General features: G+C 52.5%; 2 protein-coding genes and 2 long non-coding RNA genes across 6 annotated transcripts in view; 3 read left to right on the top strand and 1 right to left on the bottom strand.

The window, feature by feature from the left end:
• Positions 1–3,151: 3,151 nt before the first annotated feature.
• On the top strand, positions 3,152–7,070 carry LOC141568510 (uncharacterized). 2 transcript variants are annotated; one of them, XR_012491661.1, is made up of 3 exons: positions 3,152–4,601; positions 4,713–6,693; positions 6,985–7,070. It is a non-coding gene; the product is annotated as an uncharacterized LOC141568510 (long non-coding RNA). The 2 variants fall into 2 exon arrangements; XR_012491662.1 differs by lacking the exon at positions 6,985–7,070 and having other exon boundaries at positions 4,713–6,148; positions 6,255–6,650.
• LOC141568511 (uncharacterized) lies at positions 5,956–6,888 on the bottom strand. Its single transcript, XR_012491663.1, has 2 exons — positions 6,613–6,888; positions 5,956–6,350 (listed from the first exon to the last, which is right to left on the bottom strand). It is a non-coding gene; the product is annotated as an uncharacterized LOC141568511 (long non-coding RNA).
• Positions 7,071–7,112: 42 nt separating the features above from the next.
• Positions 7,113–16,092, top strand: PMVK (phosphomevalonate kinase). 2 transcript variants are annotated; one of them, XM_019711850.2, is made up of 5 exons: positions 7,120–7,485; positions 9,527–9,590; positions 11,972–12,124; positions 14,559–14,688; positions 15,614–16,092. In XM_019711850.2, the coding sequence occupies exons 1-5, from the start codon at positions 7,391–7,393 to the stop codon at positions 15,748–15,750; spliced, it is 579 nt and encodes a 192-aa protein (XP_019567409.1). In that variant the 5' UTR covers positions 7,120–7,390; the 3' UTR covers positions 15,751–16,092. The 2 variants fall into 2 exon arrangements, with proteins under 2 accessions (XP_019567410.1, XP_019567409.1); XM_019711851.2 differs by lacking the exon at positions 9,527–9,590 and having other exon boundaries at positions 7,113–7,485.
• A 148-nt stretch (positions 16,093–16,240) lies between these two features.
• KCNN3 (potassium calcium-activated channel subfamily N member 3) overlaps positions 16,241–19,260 on the top strand; it is a 169,457-nt gene continuing 166,437 nt past the window's right edge. Inside the window, exon 1 of the mRNA XM_074318659.1 lies at positions 16,241–18,592. The gene's annotated coding sequence lies outside the window, so the exon portion shown is untranslated. The remainder of the gene's footprint in view (positions 18,593–19,260) is intronic.

The raw sequence follows: 19,260 nt of genomic DNA, 5'->3' as shown, positions 1-19,260 counted from the left end.
GGTGGGGGTGGGGGCTAGAATTTGGTGGTGGGTCACCTTCAGGCCTGTACCACCCCCATAAGCTCCTTGAGGGTCAAAAGCCTGTGTTCCTTCTGAAAACTACTCCTAGCCTCCCCTCCCCCTGCTGGGCCCAAGGACAGATGCTGGCCTGGCTAGCTGTTGCTATGGGAACCTCCCAGGGCCACCCTTGTGCATGGACCTCTCTCTCCTCATCTGGTCTTGTTCTGGGCCACAGAGGCTCCTGATCCTGTGACACTTCACATGCTCACAGGTCTAGTAGGGACCCTGCCAAGTGCGTGGGGGTGTAATTGACCTAAACCCAGGCAACAACACGTCCCTCCCCTCGCATTTCACCACCCAGACCTCTGAGCCACAGAAGCCCCTTGTCAGCAATTCTTGCTGCGTTGTCTGGGCTCCCTACCCCTCCAGACTTCCCGGGCCTGCCCATGAGGGACAAAGGCAGGCCTCTCCCCACTCACCTGTTCTTTATTCTGGGCCAGATGGAGGCCCAACCCGGCTCTGTGCTATCTAGGCCTTTGGGATGCGCAATCCATAGGGGTGGCAGGCTGTGCCAGCCTAGGGCCTTGGGCAAGATGTGCCCCCTACCCCCACGTTCCCCCACCCCACTTCAAGGATCAGCTTTCTCATCATTAAAGTGGAGACTGTAGCTAGCCCCTTCATAGGTTGTTATCACGAGAAGTTAAACAAAAAGGTTTATCAAACTGTCGAGTACTGTTAGAAGTAGTGATTTTTGTTTTGCTGAAGCTCTAGCAGGGAAGCTGGGGCCTCCTCGAGCTACTGATATGGGAGGAGAGGGTGTTAGCCCCTGGCAGGGGAAAGAGTAGCATTCAGCTCCCAACACAAGGTGCTGGGGGGACCCCAACCCTTGTCCCTGAGGCTAACTGGGGTGGTTTAACACAAAGCAGAATTTTGAAAGTACTCTCTTGATGGTGTCAGGGAAGAGTCAGAGGAGAAGGTGGAGAAGAAGAAGGGGGTGGCCTCTGAGCTGGACCTTTTAAGGGATAATAGGATTGGTGACAGGGGAGGGGATTTCAGAGGTGAGGCTGATGGGAGGGTGGGACAGCCTTGTGGCCAGACGGTTAAGTTCACATTCAGAAGGGAGCGAATTCTCCCACAGACCCACCACTCCTGCATGTCTGCGGGGGAGCTTTGCTGTAGGAAATGGGGCGGGGTGCAGGCATTTGAGGGGCAGAGGGCACCTGTATGAAGGAAGCTACGCATGGGTGCAGAGTCGCTGGTGGCCTGAAGGACAGAATGGAGAGATGTGAAATTGGAGGTGTCAGCCAACGGGCCAGGAGGGAGATGACAGGGACCTGATTTCGATCAGTGAATTAGAATGGACTGGCCTTGGATGGGACAAGGACAGGGGAGGGGGAGGAGTCACGGCCACATTCAGCTCCCAGTCTTGTGACAGGGGGATGATTGCATTCTCATGCAATGCTGGGAAAGAAGGAAGAAAGGCCAGGCTGGTTTGTGGGGGGAGTGGGGGGGAAGCTGCTCGGCTTGATTTGCAGGATAGTTGGGCTGAGGTAGAGCAACCCTCTCAGCAGATCACCTCTGCTCCACCAAGTTCACGTCCCATCATGCCCCCAGTTCCTCTCCGGGGCAGGACCCGTTTGAGGAAATTCTTAGCATCATCAGACATCTACTGAGCCTGAGGGAGGCACCCAGCAGAGGGGAGTGGCCCTCTGCAGAGTCAAAGGGACAGGTCCTGGGCTGGGGCTGGACAGGCAGAAACCTGAAGGCACGAGCTGTGCAGAGGCAAGTGGGAGATGGTGCCCTGCTTGGTTGGTCACCCGAGGGTCAAGCAGACCTGCCAGAAATGCCTGCTTGTTGGAATGCGGCCTCGGGCCTTGCTGACGCAGCTTGGTAGGGAGGGACCAGTGCAGAAACCGTGGCAGGAGGCCCGCAAAGACACAGGCCGTAAACCTTTCAGAGCAATTCTGCAACTTTTATTTCACTGAGAAGTAGACCTTAAAGAAGGTATGACCATAAATGTCCCTATTTTACAGATGACGAAACTGAGAGTGATGAAGTGACTTACTTAAGGTCCCATCATAGCTGGCGAGTGACAGTGGAGGAAAACTGGCCCCCAGGCAGCCCTTAGGACACCAGTGGGCATTTGAAATGTCCAGAATGGCTGCTCACCCTCCTTCCCTCCCCGCCAGCTGACCCGGAGGTTGGAAGCAATGTCTGAGCTCCCGTCTCTGTGTCTCTTTAGCCAACTCTCCTCCCTGGGCCTATGTATCCCCCACTTCAGCTACTTGGGCATCTGGCCCTGGAGGCTTTTCCTCTCTGGCCACCAGCTGCCACCTTATGGGCCCCAGCTTGTGGATAGGAGAAAGCCAGCCCTGGAAAGACCCTTCACGAGTGTCAGATCCACCTATTTTGTTGTCCAGAGGTAGAAACTGAGGCCCAGAGAGGGAAGTGACTTGTCCAAGGTCACAAAGCTTGCTAGGGACAGAGTGGAGACCACAGCCTCTGCTGCTGAGCCCTGACTAAGTCCCCCTGTTCCTCCTCCCTCCTCTCCCCTGCCCTCCCCTGCACTCCCCTCCTCTCTTCTGCACTCCCCTGCCCTCCCTTCCTCTCTCTGACTCTTGAAGCTTGGCAGTTAGGCTCTGAGGTGCGGTCTCAAGGAGCTGCTGGCTACAAGACAGGTTCTTTCTTGTACTGTCCCTGAGCAGTGACTTCACTCATGAGACATCCAACGATGGCCACACGGCGGCAGCCACAGGAGGGACAGGAAGTTAGATCTGCCCAGGTCAGGGATAAGAGAGGAGAGAGGGGTCTCCAGAAGCTGCCCCAGGAACCGGAGCAGCTGGGTCTGGCGTTATGCAGACTCATCCTCGAGGGTCCCACAAAGGGGCTTCCAGGCTCAGGAGTGAAGTCCTGGCCTCCCAGCTTTCCCCAAAGAGCCCCATTCATTCGGTCATTCATTTATTCACCAGTCACTGATGGAGCCTTACTCTGTGCCCGGCCCTGGGCTGGTACCACCAATACGCTTTCCAGCAGCCTGTGAAGTGCTGAGCGTGGTGTTGGGGGGCGGGGTAGGGGACACAGCGATGGAGCGAGGGCCGAGGCAGGGCCTGTATGTCCCGGAGGGAGGCTGCCCTGGCCCAGAATGGCCGGCTTTGGAGCCACACAGACACGGCTCTAGCACTTGCAGCTCCTGACTTTGAAGCAAGTCTCTCCATCTCCTTTTAAAAACAAACATCAACCTTTATCACTAAGGTTGTTAAAAAACAGTAGGGTGAAATCAATAAGTCACTCTTTGATTGTAGCTGAAGTGTGGTTAGTTCCCCAGCTCCGAGGTTTATATTCACGACCAAGTAATCCAACAGAAAAACAAAACTATGTCTCTAAATCATGAATCTTTGTTTAAAAAAACTCTCTGTTCTCTCACTGGATTCCAGATTTAGATGGAGCCACTACTGTTGAGTACACTAGTTCCATTTTTGGAGACTGTTTCTTTTGGAAATGGGAGGATCCTTGCTTTGCCTACATTACGGATGTGATAAAACAAGAGTATGCGTTCAGAGGATTTATAGATGATAGTAAACACTCTGAATGCTAGCGGCATGTCTTGACATGGTCGGTATCGATGTACAGATTTCTCAGATTGGATCTGGGCGGCATAGCACTCTTGGCATCGTGCCTTTGTTTCCTCAGCCATAAAAACGAGGGGACAAGATCTACCTCATTGTTCGTAGACCAAGGACTGAGTAGGAGATTCCAACCTGACATTAGTCTGCCGAAGGGGCACCCTGTCTCAGGAGAGGTTGGAAGCCATCCTGTCACCTCCTCAAGCCAGCAGCTTCTCACCTCCAGGGACATCTGCCAGTGGCATTTCTTACAGCTGGAGAACCCTAGGAAGTCAGAGCTGGCCGACACCTTCTAGTTCTGGTGTCACTCTCACTGTTTGTTTTTTAATTTGGGGGTATTTTAAAACTTATTTTTAATATAGTTGGCATACAATAGTATCTTGATTCCAGGTGTACAACATAGTGATTCGGCATTTACATACTTTTCGAAGTGATCGCCATAGTAAGTCTAGTGGTCTTCTGTCTCACTGGGTATTTCATGAATCTGGGGGAGGGGTTCATAGAAGGGGAGCGGTCCAAGTCTCTGACGCTTCAGTTGTTTGTTTGGAAATGTTTTGCCCCTTCTCTCTGGAGTGGGATCCCCCTGGGGGGCACATGTACCATAATCTGTTTGATAAATTCCTGGGCAGATCTCTTCACTGGCGTGCTTGGGTCAGCTGGACAATGACCACAGGAAAATATACTGGAACCAGAAGCATGGAGATGAAGCAAGGGTCATCAGTGGTGTCACTGAGCCAAGCGTGGCATCTGATTCCACTATGGGACAAACGCCTTGGAGGGGCAGACCGTGGGGCCCCCTGCTCAAGGCTGCCTCCGCCTGGGCAGGGTTGGAGGGGCACTGATAAAGTCCAACTCCTCGGTCGTCTAGGCTGTGCCAAGCTGTAGGAGCTGGTCCCCGGTGGGCTCAGACTGTCTCTGCGTGTGTTGAGCAGGGTTCCTTCAAACAGGCCTACATTTGACTTCCAAGCTGTCCTCCGGGTGAGTGAGGCAAAACTCTTTTTAAACGGTCAGCCCGTTTAGTGACATGAGAGGTGCTCTCAGGGGCAACTGTGTTCCTGACTTCTGAGGGGCACTTCTCTGTTGTCCTAGGCCAGCACTGGGTTCCTCAAGCATCATCTTCCAGACTCGCCTCAGGCCAGGGTGGCTGGCATCTCTGGCCTCCGATCTCAGTGCCCAGGAACCCTGGCCGCTCCCTTCCTGGTTGTCTCCGCTCCCATCACACAGTCCTGCTCCTCTCCCCTTCCCTGCCTCACCCTCAGCAGCACCCAGCCTTCAGACCAGCCGTTCTACACCAAAAATAGTGCCTCACATGTGTGCAGCCCGTGCAGCTTACAAAGGCCTTCCACACATCTTCACTCATTTGATGTTCCCTTGGGTTGTGGAAGGAAGGAGAACAGATGTTATATAATATAAAGAGTTTCATAAGCTAGTGGTGGCCCTGGGAGGGAAGTACTGCTCTGGGCAGTACTTGAACAAGTGACCTTGGAGGGTAGTGTGGCTGCGTGTGTGAATTTGCAGGTTGCATGGCTTCTGGGGCTGACAAAGCGTAGGTGTGTCCATGGGAGCTGCTGTCTGAGCAGCAGAGGAGGAAAAACCCTTTGGACCTCTGTGACCAAGGCACTGAGCGGTCAGTGTCGGCTGGGTGGACCATGAGGCTTGAAGTCCCTGAGAGGGATGACAGGACCGGGGCGGAGAAGACCAGGAGCCAGTGGTCAAGTCTCCGTACATGAGGATAAGTCTCGGGATTGGTGGCTGTCAAGCCCAAGGAGTGGGGAGGTCGGTCAGCCAGGTGGTATGAGCCTCCGAGGAGCCAGAGTTTCCCAAGAGGCAGGGGAGTAATGGTCTGGAAGCTGAAATACGGAGGGAAGGAGGCCACAGACAGATACAAAGTTTATGCTGAGCTGTGAGCGCTGGCGCAGAATAAAGAGTCTGCACTTGAGAGGGCAATAGGGGACAGAGAAGTTCACCTGAGCTCCAGGTGAGCAGCAGAGGGAAACTTCTGAGACGAGGCTAGGTTGTTTCTGATCACTGACTGGGAATTTCAGGGTGCTCCATTCCAGTGGGGAGAGGAAGAGCCGGGTGTGGTTTGGCTCAGGTGGGGGAAGAGACTGTGGGAGGAAGTTCTGAGTCCTTCCTCGTGGTGACTCAGGAAATCAGGAGTGTGAGTGCAGTTCATCTGTTCAGTCTCTGCTAGCAGAAGTGGGATTTGGGTTTTCTGTGGGGTCCCAAATAAATGCTTTTTGAAGGTGAGCTGGAAAATCTGTCTGATCCTGTGTTGAATTATAATCTCTAAAATCACAGAATAAATAATAACTCCACATTTGGGTGATACTTGAGAATTTATAAAGTATTTTAATTGTAGTCTATCATATTTTTTTCACATTTCCTTCTTATTGCAGCCCTGGGAGGTGGGCGTTACGTTATCAATGATGAACTCAGAGTAACTTGCTGAAGGTCATATTCCTGCAAAATGTCAAAGCGGGGATTCGACTCCACTCTACACTGCCTTCTAAGTGCACGGATGAGTGAGTGCAGCACTTTGAGTTGCTTAAAAAAAAAGACCTTCCTGAGGTCCTTTCTTTTTGCATCTGACGGTTGACTGCATCTGACGGTTGACCGCTCTTTCCTTAGCTTCTGAAGTGCCATCTTTTCAATATTCCGGAAATTAATGGTTTCTCAAGGCAGGCCTCCACACCTCAGTTTTCTCTTTGCGTGACTTTATAGCTCCTGAAATGGAAGCAGGTAATGGGTTACAGGCTCTGTTCTGACAATGTCAGAGACATGCGGGACAGTGAGTCAGGGCGAAAGACAACTCCACTTAACGGGGACTGGCTGTCAGCTGCTGTGGGCAGCGGTGGCGTTGGGACTTCAGGGAGGGGACAGATCACCACCCCTACTGCTGCCCCTGAACTCCTGGCTGGGAGCTGGGCTCTGGATAAAACGAGGTAATATCGTCCAGGGGTGGCTTCAAGGCCCCTTTTTAACCTACAGTGTTGATGTCGCCCACGTCATTCCAAGCTCTCTCGCTTTCGAAAACCTTTGGAGAGGAGGCTGCGGCTAGAAAAGCGATGTAAGCGTTTTCGCTGGCGTTAAAGGGAGGAACTGCAGTGGCCTATCCCAATGATAAAAACCTGTTTAACAATAAAATAGTGCCCGTGCGACTAAGCCCCACCCCCAGGATTAGGTCAAAAGAACCGCCCTCTGGTGTCAGGGTCTCGTTTCATATCCAGAAAGACTCATTTTCACTGTGGGGCAACTACAGGTTTCCTTCAGCACATGTATTCTAGTGCACACATAAAATGGAAGTTTGGAAAATTTCTTCCAAGTGATCATGTTTATTCTTTTTCCATAACTTTTGCAGGGTTGTGCGGAAGGGAATGTGAGGTTCTCGTCAAGCAATTTGAAGAGGTCACCCCCCCAGGAAGAAAATAGTTGCGTCCAAGCCCCTTCGCCTGTCAGTTAAGGAGGCGGGGCTGTGACGTCAGGCTCTGGGCGGGGCTGGATTGGTCTAAATGAGGGCCGGGAGGGGTGCTCCTTCAGGGGAGAAGGCCGTCCTGGGAATTAGCCTCCTTTGCCTCCGTATTTAACTTGTGTAGACCTTAATTAAAACGTACGGAAGTGCGTATGCGGGCTGGCAGTCTCCTCTACCGCTGTGGAGAGGACGCGGGCGGCAGCCCTCCCCGTTGCCACTCCACCTAGTGGCCGCATCCATTTCGCGCGGGTGGCCCGATTTAAGGGCTGGGTCAGGGTCGCAGAGTGGGGACTTCATGGCCCCGCTGGGAGGCGGCCCGCGGCTGGTGCTGCTGTTCAGCGGGAAGAGGAAATCCGGGAAGGACTTCGTGACCGAGGCGCTGCAGAGCAGGTGTCTGTGGGGCGGGGAAGGGTGGGGCGGGGGGAACCCCACGTCACGTGATTCAGGGGGTGTGTTTGGATGTGATGGAGTGCGCTTTGGCGTAGGGTCCGCGGGTTGCAGGGCTGGAGCAGCACTGGCCGGTGGGAGGTGGGGGTTGTCACTGTCACGTAAAACAGCCTTCTACCAACGCCCACCTCAAAGAACCAGGCGACTCCCTCTCCAAAGACTAAGTTGTAGGCCTCTCTCGCCAAGAAGCATTATAGCAGTCACTACCAAGGCGCGTTTTGTACACCATTTCTAATCCACGCGACAGTGTTGCTAGTTAACCGATACAGACAAGGAAACTGAGTCACAGACAAAGGATTTGCCTGAGGCCACCCCCCAGTTGTGTCTGACTCCAGAGACAAATCCTCTCCCAGCACACCACCTAATACTGCTAGCTGGGGCATATGGAGCCTTTATTGTGTGCCAGGCACTGTGTGTATATATTGTTTCCTTTCATCCTTAAAACTTCGTCAGGTACTGTCAGTGCCCCCATTTCACAGGTGAAGAAACTGAGGCTCTGAAAAGTTCAAAACACAACAAAACCCAAACTTGCCGGTGTCCAAGTCATCGGCAGATGTAGGACTCAAATTAAGCTTTAGTCTAGATCCAGGAATGGGTTCTTTTTGCTTTACTTCACTGCCTCACCAAATAATACCTTTCTCTCTGTGTTTCCTTTCAAAGCAAGGTGTTCTGTGTGGGAGCATTTGGCTGGGGCATGGGTTCTGAGAGCAGAAGTAGCAGGGAAGAAGCAGAGTGGGGCTCCTCTCCTGAAGACCAGTGTGGTGAGGGTACCCGAGGCTGCTTTTGGGCACCACAGGGCTCCTAAGAGGTTGTGGGGGAGCCCAGGGCAGAGGTCACCACCTGAATCTTTCACCACCAAGTATCCGCCACTTTTTCCTGAGTTGCATTTCTCCTTACCCCAGCTGCAAGAATCACATAGTGGTCAGAAGCACAGGCTCTGGAATTAGAGTGCTGGGATTTAATCCTGACTCATCACTGACCATTTGTGACCTTGTACAAGTTTCTCATCCATTCTGTGCCTCAGTTTTGTCATCTGTGTGATGGGCGTACCGTGTTTCCCCCAAAATAAGACCTAGCCAGACAATCAGCTCAATCAGCTCTAATGCGTCTTTTGGAGCAAAAGTTAATATAAGACCCGGTCTTATTTTGCTATAATATAAAACCTGGTCTTATGTAATATAATATAATACCAGGTCTTATATTAATTTGTGCTCCAAAGGATGTATTAGAGATGATTGTCCGGCTAGGTCTTATTTTCAGGGAAACACGGTAGTAATAGGGTGATTGTAAGAATTAAATGAGACGGTGCATGTGAAGGGCTTGGAACAATTTCTGACACCTATAAAGGCACAGGCACTAAATGCTGGTTATTATTTTTATTATATTATATTATTTATTATATTATAAAATTATATTATATTTTATTGTACCCAAAGTGGCTTCCTCACTTGCAGTGTCGCTTTCGGTGAGTCAGTTCTGCTCACCCTCAACCTCAGTTTTCTCATCTGAAACATGGAAATAATACCCACCTCACCATGTTAGTGTTTAGGTGAATCTGTGAGCAGAGAGTACAGTGCAATGAAAGGTTGGTTAAGTTGAACTGAGCGAATGAACTCAGTGGTGACCCCATCGGAGAGGCTGAGGTACTCTTGCTGTGAGACAACTAGTTCGGGGGGCCCGCAAGTAAATAACCGCCAGGATATCACCAGGCATGGATGTTCACGCTGGAATTAGAATTTTATTTCTTTTATCTGTTAGTTTCAGGACTCTTTCGCATTCATTTGAGTTCCATAATGATCCTGTGGGAGACAGGCCAGAAACAGGTGTCCCCATTTTACAGATGAGAAAACAGGATCAGGGAGGTTGAGACCTGACAGCCTGAGATACCGGAAGCAAAGCCAGGACTTCAGCCCAGGCATCTGGGCTCCTTTTCTGGGGCCCAGGAGCTCCAGTATAACTGGGTTTGGCTCTCCCTGTCCCACAGGCTCGGGGGGGACGTCTGTGCTATCCTCCGGCTCTCCGGGCCACTCAAGGAGCAATATGCTCAGGTAGGTGGTGACTCTGTGGCATCTGATGGGTTGGAAGGAGCCAGCTCCTGGGCTTTGATAGCTGTGGCTGTTGCTTGAGTGAGTCACTGTCAGGGTCCCTGTGACCACTTGTGGCCAACTCTCGGTTTTCTGTGGGTGGACCTTTTGGGGGCGTTTTCAGCTTCTCCTTTCCCAGTGGCCTCACTCACGTCAGGCCACCTCCCCAGAGCATTTCAAGAAGGTGTGTCCAAAAAAGGCTGGACAGGTGAGTTGGCAGCTCGGATGCTGTGGAATTAGTAAGGGTCTGCACACATCCCCTTACTCAGAAAGTGTGACACCACACGTGACCGCCTCATCTGGCCTGCCACAAGCCCTGCAATTCTTCCCCCGAGAAATTTAGTCGCATGAGTGGTCAAGGTATGTTACTGAGTGAAAAAAAAGAACAAGATTGGCAACACTGGGCAGAGAATGCTACGTTTGTATAAAAATGGGGAGGAATTCTAAATATATTTGCTCAGGTATTCAGCCATCCAATGGCTATTTATGGGGTGCGTGTATTGTATTAAATGCTGCTCCAGGTGCTTGGAAGGACACCTAAGAGACTATCCCATTGGTGGCCTCCTTGGAGGGGAGCAATGTGGCTCGGGGCCAGGGGTGGGAGAGAGATTGTTCACTGTAAATGAATGTGCGTTTGACTTTTGAACCATGTGGGTTTTCAAAAAATAAATAGGGTTGTTGAGATAGGATTTAAAGAAGCAGAAACACTTAGAACCTTAGACTTCTGAAAGGGCACGTGGACGTGAGCTTCTCACACAATGAAGAGCCTGCTCGACATCTGCGTTTCTGTCCTTGACCCCCTAAATGCTCATGGCCCCTTGGTCAGCGAGTCTGAGTCTGACCTTCTCTGGGGATACACAAGACGAGTTTGTTCCCCCCTTCCATAGACAGCCCGGCAGCCCTGTCTCCTGTACCACTGGTCTTCTCCCACTGGCTAAACAGACCTGCTCATACAAGGGCAGCCTGGAGACCCGGGGGATAACTGGGTGTGTGGTTGTCAGTTGTTTTAGTGGGAACCTTTGGATGCAGAGCTTCCATGTATTCAGTAGGCAGACAGGGAGTGACTCCGAGGGGGGGCGTGGGGACACTCAGCCCTCCCCAGCGGGACCCGACACCAATCCCGGGCTCGGAGGAGCAGTTTAAAAACCATGCTATGCTTCCAAAGGCCCCAGGTCAGGCCTGGCTCCTGAATACCAGCCAAAAGGGGTGGGGTGGGGGGGTGGCGGGCCGCAGGGGCTGAGGGGCCGGAGTTTGCATGTTTGAAGCCTCAGCGGGAGACATAGACCAGCCTGTGTCTGCCCTCTGGAAATCCAGCACCACTCCACCCACCACTCCCATTCAAACCCAGAAGCAAAACGAAATGTTGATGCCTTGATTTCTTATGTCACAATGAGAACTAGAACTGAGCAGCAGACCTTAACGCTCCCCATGGCCGCCTTCCCCGGTGGTAGAGAGCACACAGGCGACCAGTTTACAAGCAGGAGGCTGCCAGCACCACCGAGGAGCAGGGGTGCAGGCAGGTGATTTGACTGGCCCAGTCGCGGCCCCTCAGGCTGCAGGTGGAGAAACAGAGCGAGGGGACGAGGTCTCATTGCAGTGAGTTAGTGACAGAGCTGGAACCTGAATGGAGTGATGTTCTTCAGGCCACTACCCGTCCTGGGGCCTTCTGGGTGGGCCCCTCCTGCTTGTCAGTGCCCCTGGAGAAGGGTGAGGTCAGGTCTGGAAGCAGCTCCTCTCTCCTGCACCAGGGGTGCTCGGTGTGGGAGGCTCCAGGAGTCTCCCCTTCGGCATGTTGATTCAGCAGAGGTGCCGGGGTATTTGGAGGTGAGGCTAGGGGGTGAGGGGGAAAGGAGAGAGTCAGGAAAGCCAAGTTTCCTGGGCTTTGGGATGGGGGTGAACCATGCCAGAAGGGACAGTGGAGGCCAGGCCAGGCCATGTTTTCGGATTTCCCACTTTCGTTGAAGGCTAAGCCTATGCCCAGGGGATGCAAACTAATTTCAGGATTAGTTTAAACCAGAAATAATTGGGAAGATAAACTGTTGCCAAACCCCCCCCTCCCCCCCGAAAAACACACACAGAAAAACACACCAAACCACATCACACATTTAAAGACAAAGTGGAACAATGTCTGGATTATCCCGAGACCTTTCTTTCATCTGCCGGTGTTTTAGATTTCTTCATTTCCAGAGCCTGTTCCCTTGCAGGCCTCTGTCCTGGAAGAGACCTCGCTGGTCCTTGCATCGTCCTGGGGGAAGTTGGGGGAGGGGAGGGCTGGCCCTGCCTGTGTTTTAGGGGAGACCAGGTGGAGTGGCTGGAGGCATGGACATGGAATGTGCTTTGGGCAGGAGCACGGCCTGAACTTCCAGAGACTCCTGGATGCCAGCACCTACAAGGAGACCTATCGGAGGAACATGATCGTCTGGGGGGAGGAGAAGCGCCAGGCCGACCCAGGCTTCTTCTGCAGGAAGGTCGTGGAAGGCGTCTCCCAGCCAGTCTGGGTAAGCGTGCTGGATGGCAGCATTCACAAAACACCTTTCTCCGCATAAATCTCAGACGTGTCTATTTCTCTCTTTCCGCTGCCAGCTCTTGTGGTCCAAACACCATCTCTCCCCTGGACAATCGTCTTAGCCTCCACACTGGTCCCAGCATCAGCTCTTGTCCCCTATGACCCATTCACCACACCGCAGCCAGAATGACCTTTTCAAAACATAAACCAAGTCATGTCCCTCCTCTGTTTCGAACCCTTTGTCCCACTGTTCTAATGATCCACGTCAAAACCTTTCACGTGAACTCTGGGCCTTGACGGACCGCGCTCCTGCTACCCTTTAGCCTCGTTACTCCTTCAGCTGCAGCTACATTGGCCTTCGTTCTGTTCCGCAAATAGATGGAGTTCCTTCTGGAATCGGGCTTTGCACATGCTCCTCTACCTGCCGGGACTGCCCTTTCTTTCCTCTTCACCTGCTTAGGTGTGGCTCGGCTTCCATGGCGTCTCCTCAGGGAAGCCTTCCCTGATACCCAGGCCTTAAGTCGTGTTCCCTGTCGGGCGCTCCCACAGCACCTTCCCTTTCTTCTTCCACATTCATCTGGCAGCCAGCCTATCTGCTGTATGGGGCATGGTGCCAGGGGGCTTCGGGGTACATTAACGCAAACCCTCAATGACGTCCCCACCCTCAGGGAGCTTACGTGGTAGCCGAGGGTACAGGGAATCAGGCCCTAAATTAATATAGAATCTGCTGGGTGGAGATAAATACTGCAGGGCAAAGTATTGTCAGGGGCATCGGAAGGCCTCACTAAGCAGGACTCGGAGGAGGTAAGGGACGGAGCCCAGTGGGCATTTGTGGGTGAAGGGCGAGTGGTGGGCGGTGAGGTCAGATCAGGCAGGTTCTTTGGAAGAGCCTAGACTTTTCTCTGCATGGGACGGGGACTTGGTGGAGGGTTTTGAGCAGACTAGAGGTGTCATCTGACAGAAGAGCAAGGGTGAGGGCCGAGAGCCAGGAAGAGGATCTTTGTCAGATAGGCAGAGTGGCCGTGGTTGGCTCAGAGTGGGAGCAGCGGGGGAGAAAGAGGTAATTCTGCACAGTTTGAAGACGGAGCCAGCAGGTGCCTTGGCTGTGGGCTGTGAGCACAGGAGATGGTGCCAAGGATTGTTCTCTGAGCAGCTGATCAAATAGAGTTGTCATTTTCTGGGACAGGGAAGGTGTGGGAGGCACAGGTTTGGGGAGAAAATCAGGAATTGCCTTTTGGCAACGTGAGGTGCTTGTCGACGTGCGCTGTGAGTCCCCGGTTGTCAGTGAAGCTGCTCGCTCCCTGTGTGTCTCCCCCAAGACTGGAAGCTCCGAGAGGGCAGACACCAGGGCTGATTTGCTCACCACTCTGTCCCCGGCGCCTGGCACACAGCGGGCGCTGGCTGTCGTTCTTGTTTCACAGTTGGGTGAGTGAACATGTCAGCAGCATGGACAGGGACAGCTGGCCTCTTTATTCACTGATTCATTCATTCACTGAACATATGCTCCTGAGGGCTGGTGTGTCAGACGGTGCACAAGGGGCCGGGGACAGAGCAGTGAATGAGACAAAGTCCTTTGGCTCGTGGAGCTGACTCGGTAGGGCAGACAGACAACAAACACACTCATAAACAGAGATGATTTAAGAGTACTTAAAGGTGCGCAGAGGAAAATAAACAGCATATCAGGATCAAGACGGGCAGGAAGGGTGCCAGGGTGGTAGGAAAGCCTCTGAGGAGGTGATATTGGAGCAGAGACCTCCAGGAAGTGAGGGAGCCCGCCTTGTGTTTATCCAGGCAGAGGGCGTAGCATGTGCAAAGGCCCTGGACATGTTTGAGAAACAGCATGGAGATCAGCAGGCGGCAGCGGAATGAACCAGGGGGACGCTGGGAAATAGGTGCCAGGTCTTGCAGGGCTTTGTAAGTTGGGTGAGAGCTTTGGATTTTGTTAGAATGGTGGGAAGCCCTTGCGAGGTTTAGGGCAGAGTGCTGACGGAAATCACACTTACATTTGAAAAGGTGCTAGGGGGGCAGGGACCAGTTAGAGTATCTTTGTTTCTGGCCTCAGTTTGCTCATCTGTAAAATGAGTGTGTTGGACGGGCTGAATTGACTTCAAAGCCCGAGGCCTCTTTGGCCCAGTGATGACCGGCACGACCACGGAACACAAGTGTGTCCGTGGTAGAGACAGGGCAGAGCGGGCTGCGGGCTGCAGCAATTGGGGGGCTGCCTGGAGGGAGGACGTCTGTCCCAGCTGGTTGGGTGATAATGGGAGGGGACTGCACTTTCCTGGGTCGTGTAGCCCCCCGACCAACCCCGTCGTACTCCTGCTTATTCAGCGTGGGGCTGGCTTTTCCCCTCATCCCCAGCGCCCTGTCCTGCTGCTCCCTGTACCATGTCCTGTTGGTCACCTTTCTGTGTCCCTTTCCTGCAGCTGGTGAGTGACACACGCAGGATGTCCGACATCCAGTGGTTCCGGGAGGCGTATGGGGCTGTGACACAGACAGTCCGTGTGGTGGCCTCGGAGCAGAGCCGGCAGCAGCGGGGCTGGGTGTTCACACCAGGTGAGCCGTTCACGACCTTTGCCCCCAAGCCGGCCCCCCCACCTGTAGACCAGGCTACCCGCTTCCTTGTTCTAGGTCATCTGTTCTCTCCCTGGCAGGCTGTGGGTGAGTGAGTGAGGGGTTCGAAAAGGGAATCTCAGGCTTGGGGCTCAGGAGTGCCCCCGGGTTAGAAAGTAGAATGGGGTAGGGGTTCCCCATGACCTTGGCCTGGGACCCTCACCTGGGCTGTCTTTTCTAGGCCAGTGGGCTTCTGGAGGTCTGGCTGAGATGGACCCCCAGCTGGGTGGGGCCTGACAGTGGGTCTGATGAACAGAGCGGAGGGGCCAGGAGGAAGCTGCAGGAGGCAGCCTCAGGGATGCAAGCCCCGGGCCTGCTCTGGGCAATTCAGAGGCACAGCTCCGGCCTCCTGCTGCCCCAGGTCTCTGTGGCAGGGAAGTTCAGGCCCAGTGGGTACGACGCTCCTGAGGGCTGCCCATTTCCTGGGCACTGAGCATAGGCCGGGCCGGGGCGAAGCGCTTGGTACCTCACTGTAGAGACACAGCAAACCCGCCAAGTGATGCCGCTGTGACCCTTCTCGTGGCCGGTAAGGATGACACACACGGCTTCCCGAGAGGATTGAATCAATGTAGGGATGAAAAGCAACACACCCAGCTTCACACAGAGTGAAAATGCAGTGCCCTTGGGGTTGTCTGTGGTTTTAGGTGACAGTCCACTCTCTGTAGGCAGTGGCAAGTGAAGAGTTAAGTTGGCGGGACCCTCTGGGGGCTCAGAGGGTGGGGAAGTGCCCTGGGGTGGGTGGGGCTTGGTTCTGGAGTGTCCAGGGAGGCAGTGAGGAGGCTCCGTCTGGGGCCAGCCGGCCTCCGTGCCCCACGCCCGGTGTTTGTCCAGAGGGAGCAGGCTTGACCTCGCCATGCCTCCTCCGCAGGGGTGGACGATGGTGAGTCAGAATGTGGCCTGGACAACTTTGGGGACTTCGATTGGGTCATCGAGAACCACGGAGACCCGCAACGCCTGGAGGAGCAGTTGGAGAACCTGATAGAATTTGTCCGCTCCAGACTTTAGTCGTCAGGGGCTGCGGGGTGAGGGTGGGGCTGCTGTGCCCGACAAGTGGTTGCTGATGCTGGCCAAGGTGGGGAGCACACTGATGGTCTGGGTCTAGATTTCGGGGGGCTGGCAGATGTCAGATAAGTCAGGAAACCTTCGGGACCTCATTTCTTTATGGACTCTTAGGGGGAGACTTAAAGGGCAGAGGGGGGTGGACTGGCTGTGCCTGAAGCAGACACCATCTCCAGGGGACTGGCCCGTCGCCTGTGCTGGCCTTGCCTCCCCTTCAGGATGCTTTCAGCCTCTTGTGCTGGGCCAGCGTGTGGATGCTAATAAAGCTCCTTGGAGCACATGCTCAGAGCTGGACACCTCTCATTTCCCAGACGCCGGCCCAGCCTCTGTGGCGCTCCGGTGGCAGGGGTCCCTGCTCTCCCTCCCACGTGGCTTAGAGCCTATCCTGCAGATGCAGGCAGCAGGTCTGTTTGTGTTGGAGACAGGATTGGGGTCTGAGCGTCTCATCTTCTGGGATGGCCCCAAGAGAGGCTCAGTGCAGCAGGTCCCCAGCGGGACGGAGATCTCATAGAGGGGCAGTGGCATCAGAGACGAAAGGCTCCTGGCCACCGCTGTGTGGCTCTGGGCCAGTCACCTCCCTGTGGGACTCAGCTTTCCCATAGAGGGCCTGGGACGTGGCCCCTTTGATTAGGCAGCCTCATACATCTCTACGTCCTGGCCCTTCCAGTTCACCAGACCCAGCTGCTTGGCAGTCGTCGTGGACTCCTCGTGTGCCCTGGCCACTGGGGCTATTCGGCCACCAGCTTCTGTTAACCCACACTGCCTGTGTATCCTTCGGGGGTTGTCCCAGGAGGGTAGACTGTGGTGGCGGGTGCCCTGTCTCTCGTTTGTGCCCCTGGCTCCTAGAGCTGTGTCGGCCCACGGTGGGTGCTCAGAAGTGGGTGTGAATGCCGGGGGAGACAGGACTCCAGAAGTCACGCTGGTGTCAAGTACACGTTGCCTCACCCCCAGCTTCTGGGCCTGGAACTTCCACTCCCCTCCAGCATCGACCAGAACAGGCTCAGATGCCGCTGGGGCCCCCCACCCTCACTGCTATATATTCATCCCAGGTTTGTGACCAGAGAGTTTACGTCCGGATTCACCAGACTTGGCCTCAGTGGCTTTTGCTCCACGCCATGATGGATGGTTCAAAGGCATCCGCAGTGGGCTCTGGAGGGGCATCTCCAGGCAGCAGAGGCAGTGCCCTGGGGCTCCAGGATGGTGCACGCCAGGCACGTCAACCCTGGGTGTCCTCGTCCTGGAATGCCAGACGTTCTCTGTGGCACTGAGTCTGGTTCCCTGGCACCTTGGGGGACACCTCTTACCCCCCTCCCCCAGACTGAGAGCTCCTTGGGGAATGGGCCTGAGTCTGTTCATGTTTGTGTCCCCAGTGCCCGGTACCCAGCAAGGGTGGTGACGGCTGGGCATGAGTAAAGATTACTGAGTGCCCACCGTGATTGGGTATCATGTTAGGTCTTTTCAATAGATCCTCAGGAAGAGCTTTTAGAAATAATGGGAAAAGAAAAAGAATACATTTTATTTGCATTTTCCTAATGATTAATTTGACACGAATCCCGCATTCAGTTCTGATACAATCTCTCAGCAAGCTAGGAATAGAATGGAACAGCATGTACCTGAAAAAGAACATCTACAAAACCCCAACAGCTGGTGGTAGCATACTTAATGGTGAAGTATGAAATGCTTTTTCCCTGAGTTTGGGAACGAGGCAAGGATGTTTACACTCATCTCCTACCCAGCGTCATACTGGAGGTCCTAGTCAGTGCAATAAGACAAGAAAAAGCAATAAAAGGCACCCAGATTGGGGAGGAAGAAGTAAAACCATTATTCATAGATGCCAGGTTCATCTACGTAGAAAATTTGGTGGAAACTCCAAAAAATCACTTAGTAGTTCTTACCAGAACAAAGAAGTGCATTCAACCAGATCACAGGATGCAAGATCAATATATAAAATTCAATTGTATTTCTATTTATTAGCAATGAAAAGTCAAAATAACGCCAATTGCCATAGCACAAAAAATATGAAATAGACATAAATCTGATAAAAGACACATAAGATCTATACACTAAAAACTATAAAGCATTGCTGAGAGAAATTAAAGGAGACCTAAAGAAACAGATTATACCATATTCCTAGATTAGTTTGCGTTTTCAATAATTTTATATAAACGAATCACATACTTTTTGGTCTCATTAAGATATTTATTTTTAATTGAGATATAATTGTAAACAGTGAAATATACTGATCTTAAGTGTGTAATTCACTGAGTTTTGACAAATGTGCATGCCTGTGTAACACAAATCCTCGTAAGGTAGAGAACTTTTCCAACACTTTAGAAAGCTTCCTTTTAACCCTTCCCGGTTAACCTCTGCCCTCTCAGAAACAACTACTGTTTTGATTACTTTCACCAGAGATTAGTTTTGCCTGTTCTTGAATTTTATATAAATGGTTTGCATCCAATTTTAAACCAAATTTACCACAATAACTTAATTTTTGGACTTAACTGGTTTGCTGCTCACGCTCAATCTTTTTATGATACCCCAAGTAACCCATTTTCGAATTTTGTGTATTAATTCCTCTCCAGACAGTTGAGGTGCTTTCAAAGATTTTTTTCACAAAGGGCATGTGGGTGGTGTATTTTCTTAACTTCTGTGAATGACAGAGTGACATTCTGTTGCTTCTACCCGAGGACAGTGACTTGGCTGGCTTAGGATTCATGACCCAGTTCCACTGTCTGCTCTTATTCAACGTCGCAGAGTCTCAGGTCACCTTGACTTTGTTCCTTAGAAGGTAACCTCCTTTTTTCTGTCTGGATGCTTTTGGATTTTTGTTTGTTTGTTTGGCTTTCATTATGGAAATTCAAATTCCCGCATTCTCTAAGGCAGAATGTGCCCATGTCTTAAGAGAAAAAAGTTGGCGTTCACTGTTCCCTGTAAAGCATTACGGAGTAATGAGATGGAAATTTAAATGGTCTTGGACATCCACGGGCCTGCAGTGGTCACCTTGGGAGTTTGGGCTCAGACACTTCAGGGCCTAGTAGATGTCTAGTAGACACATCTGCCTAGTAGATGTCTCCGGGAGCTCCTCTGTTTTGAGGAGCTGATCACAGGGATGGCAAACTCATCTCCTGAAAGTGGATTTGGGGTTTGGAAACAGCCAAAGGAAACTTGGTGCTAAATTCTGGTGAAGGGGACAGGGTGAGGGATGTACCTTTTTTCCCCCCTAGAATAAATGGTGCCTGTAATGTAACAACTCTAAAACTTCCTGAAAGCGCGTTCCCAGAGAGGAATTTTAAAAAAGTTGTCTTCTCAGCCATGCCTCTGCGCCCGCTTCCTGCTTTGTTTGGTCTTACATGGCTCCCCAGTTTCCGGGCTTGTGGAAGGTCTGTGCTAGGGCCTGTGTGAAGCTTTCTGAGGGGTCACCAAGGTATGTGACATCACAGAGAGCAAGTAAAGGAC

This window comes from Rhinolophus sinicus, linkage group LG14, assembly GCF_036562045.2.
Source record: "Rhinolophus sinicus isolate RSC01 linkage group LG14, ASM3656204v1, whole genome shotgun sequence".
NCBI classification, from domain to species: Eukaryota; Metazoa; Chordata; class Mammalia; order Chiroptera; family Rhinolophidae; genus Rhinolophus; species Rhinolophus sinicus.
Note: the sequence above shows the minus strand (reverse complement) of the source record. Positions and strands in the feature narration are given on the sequence as shown.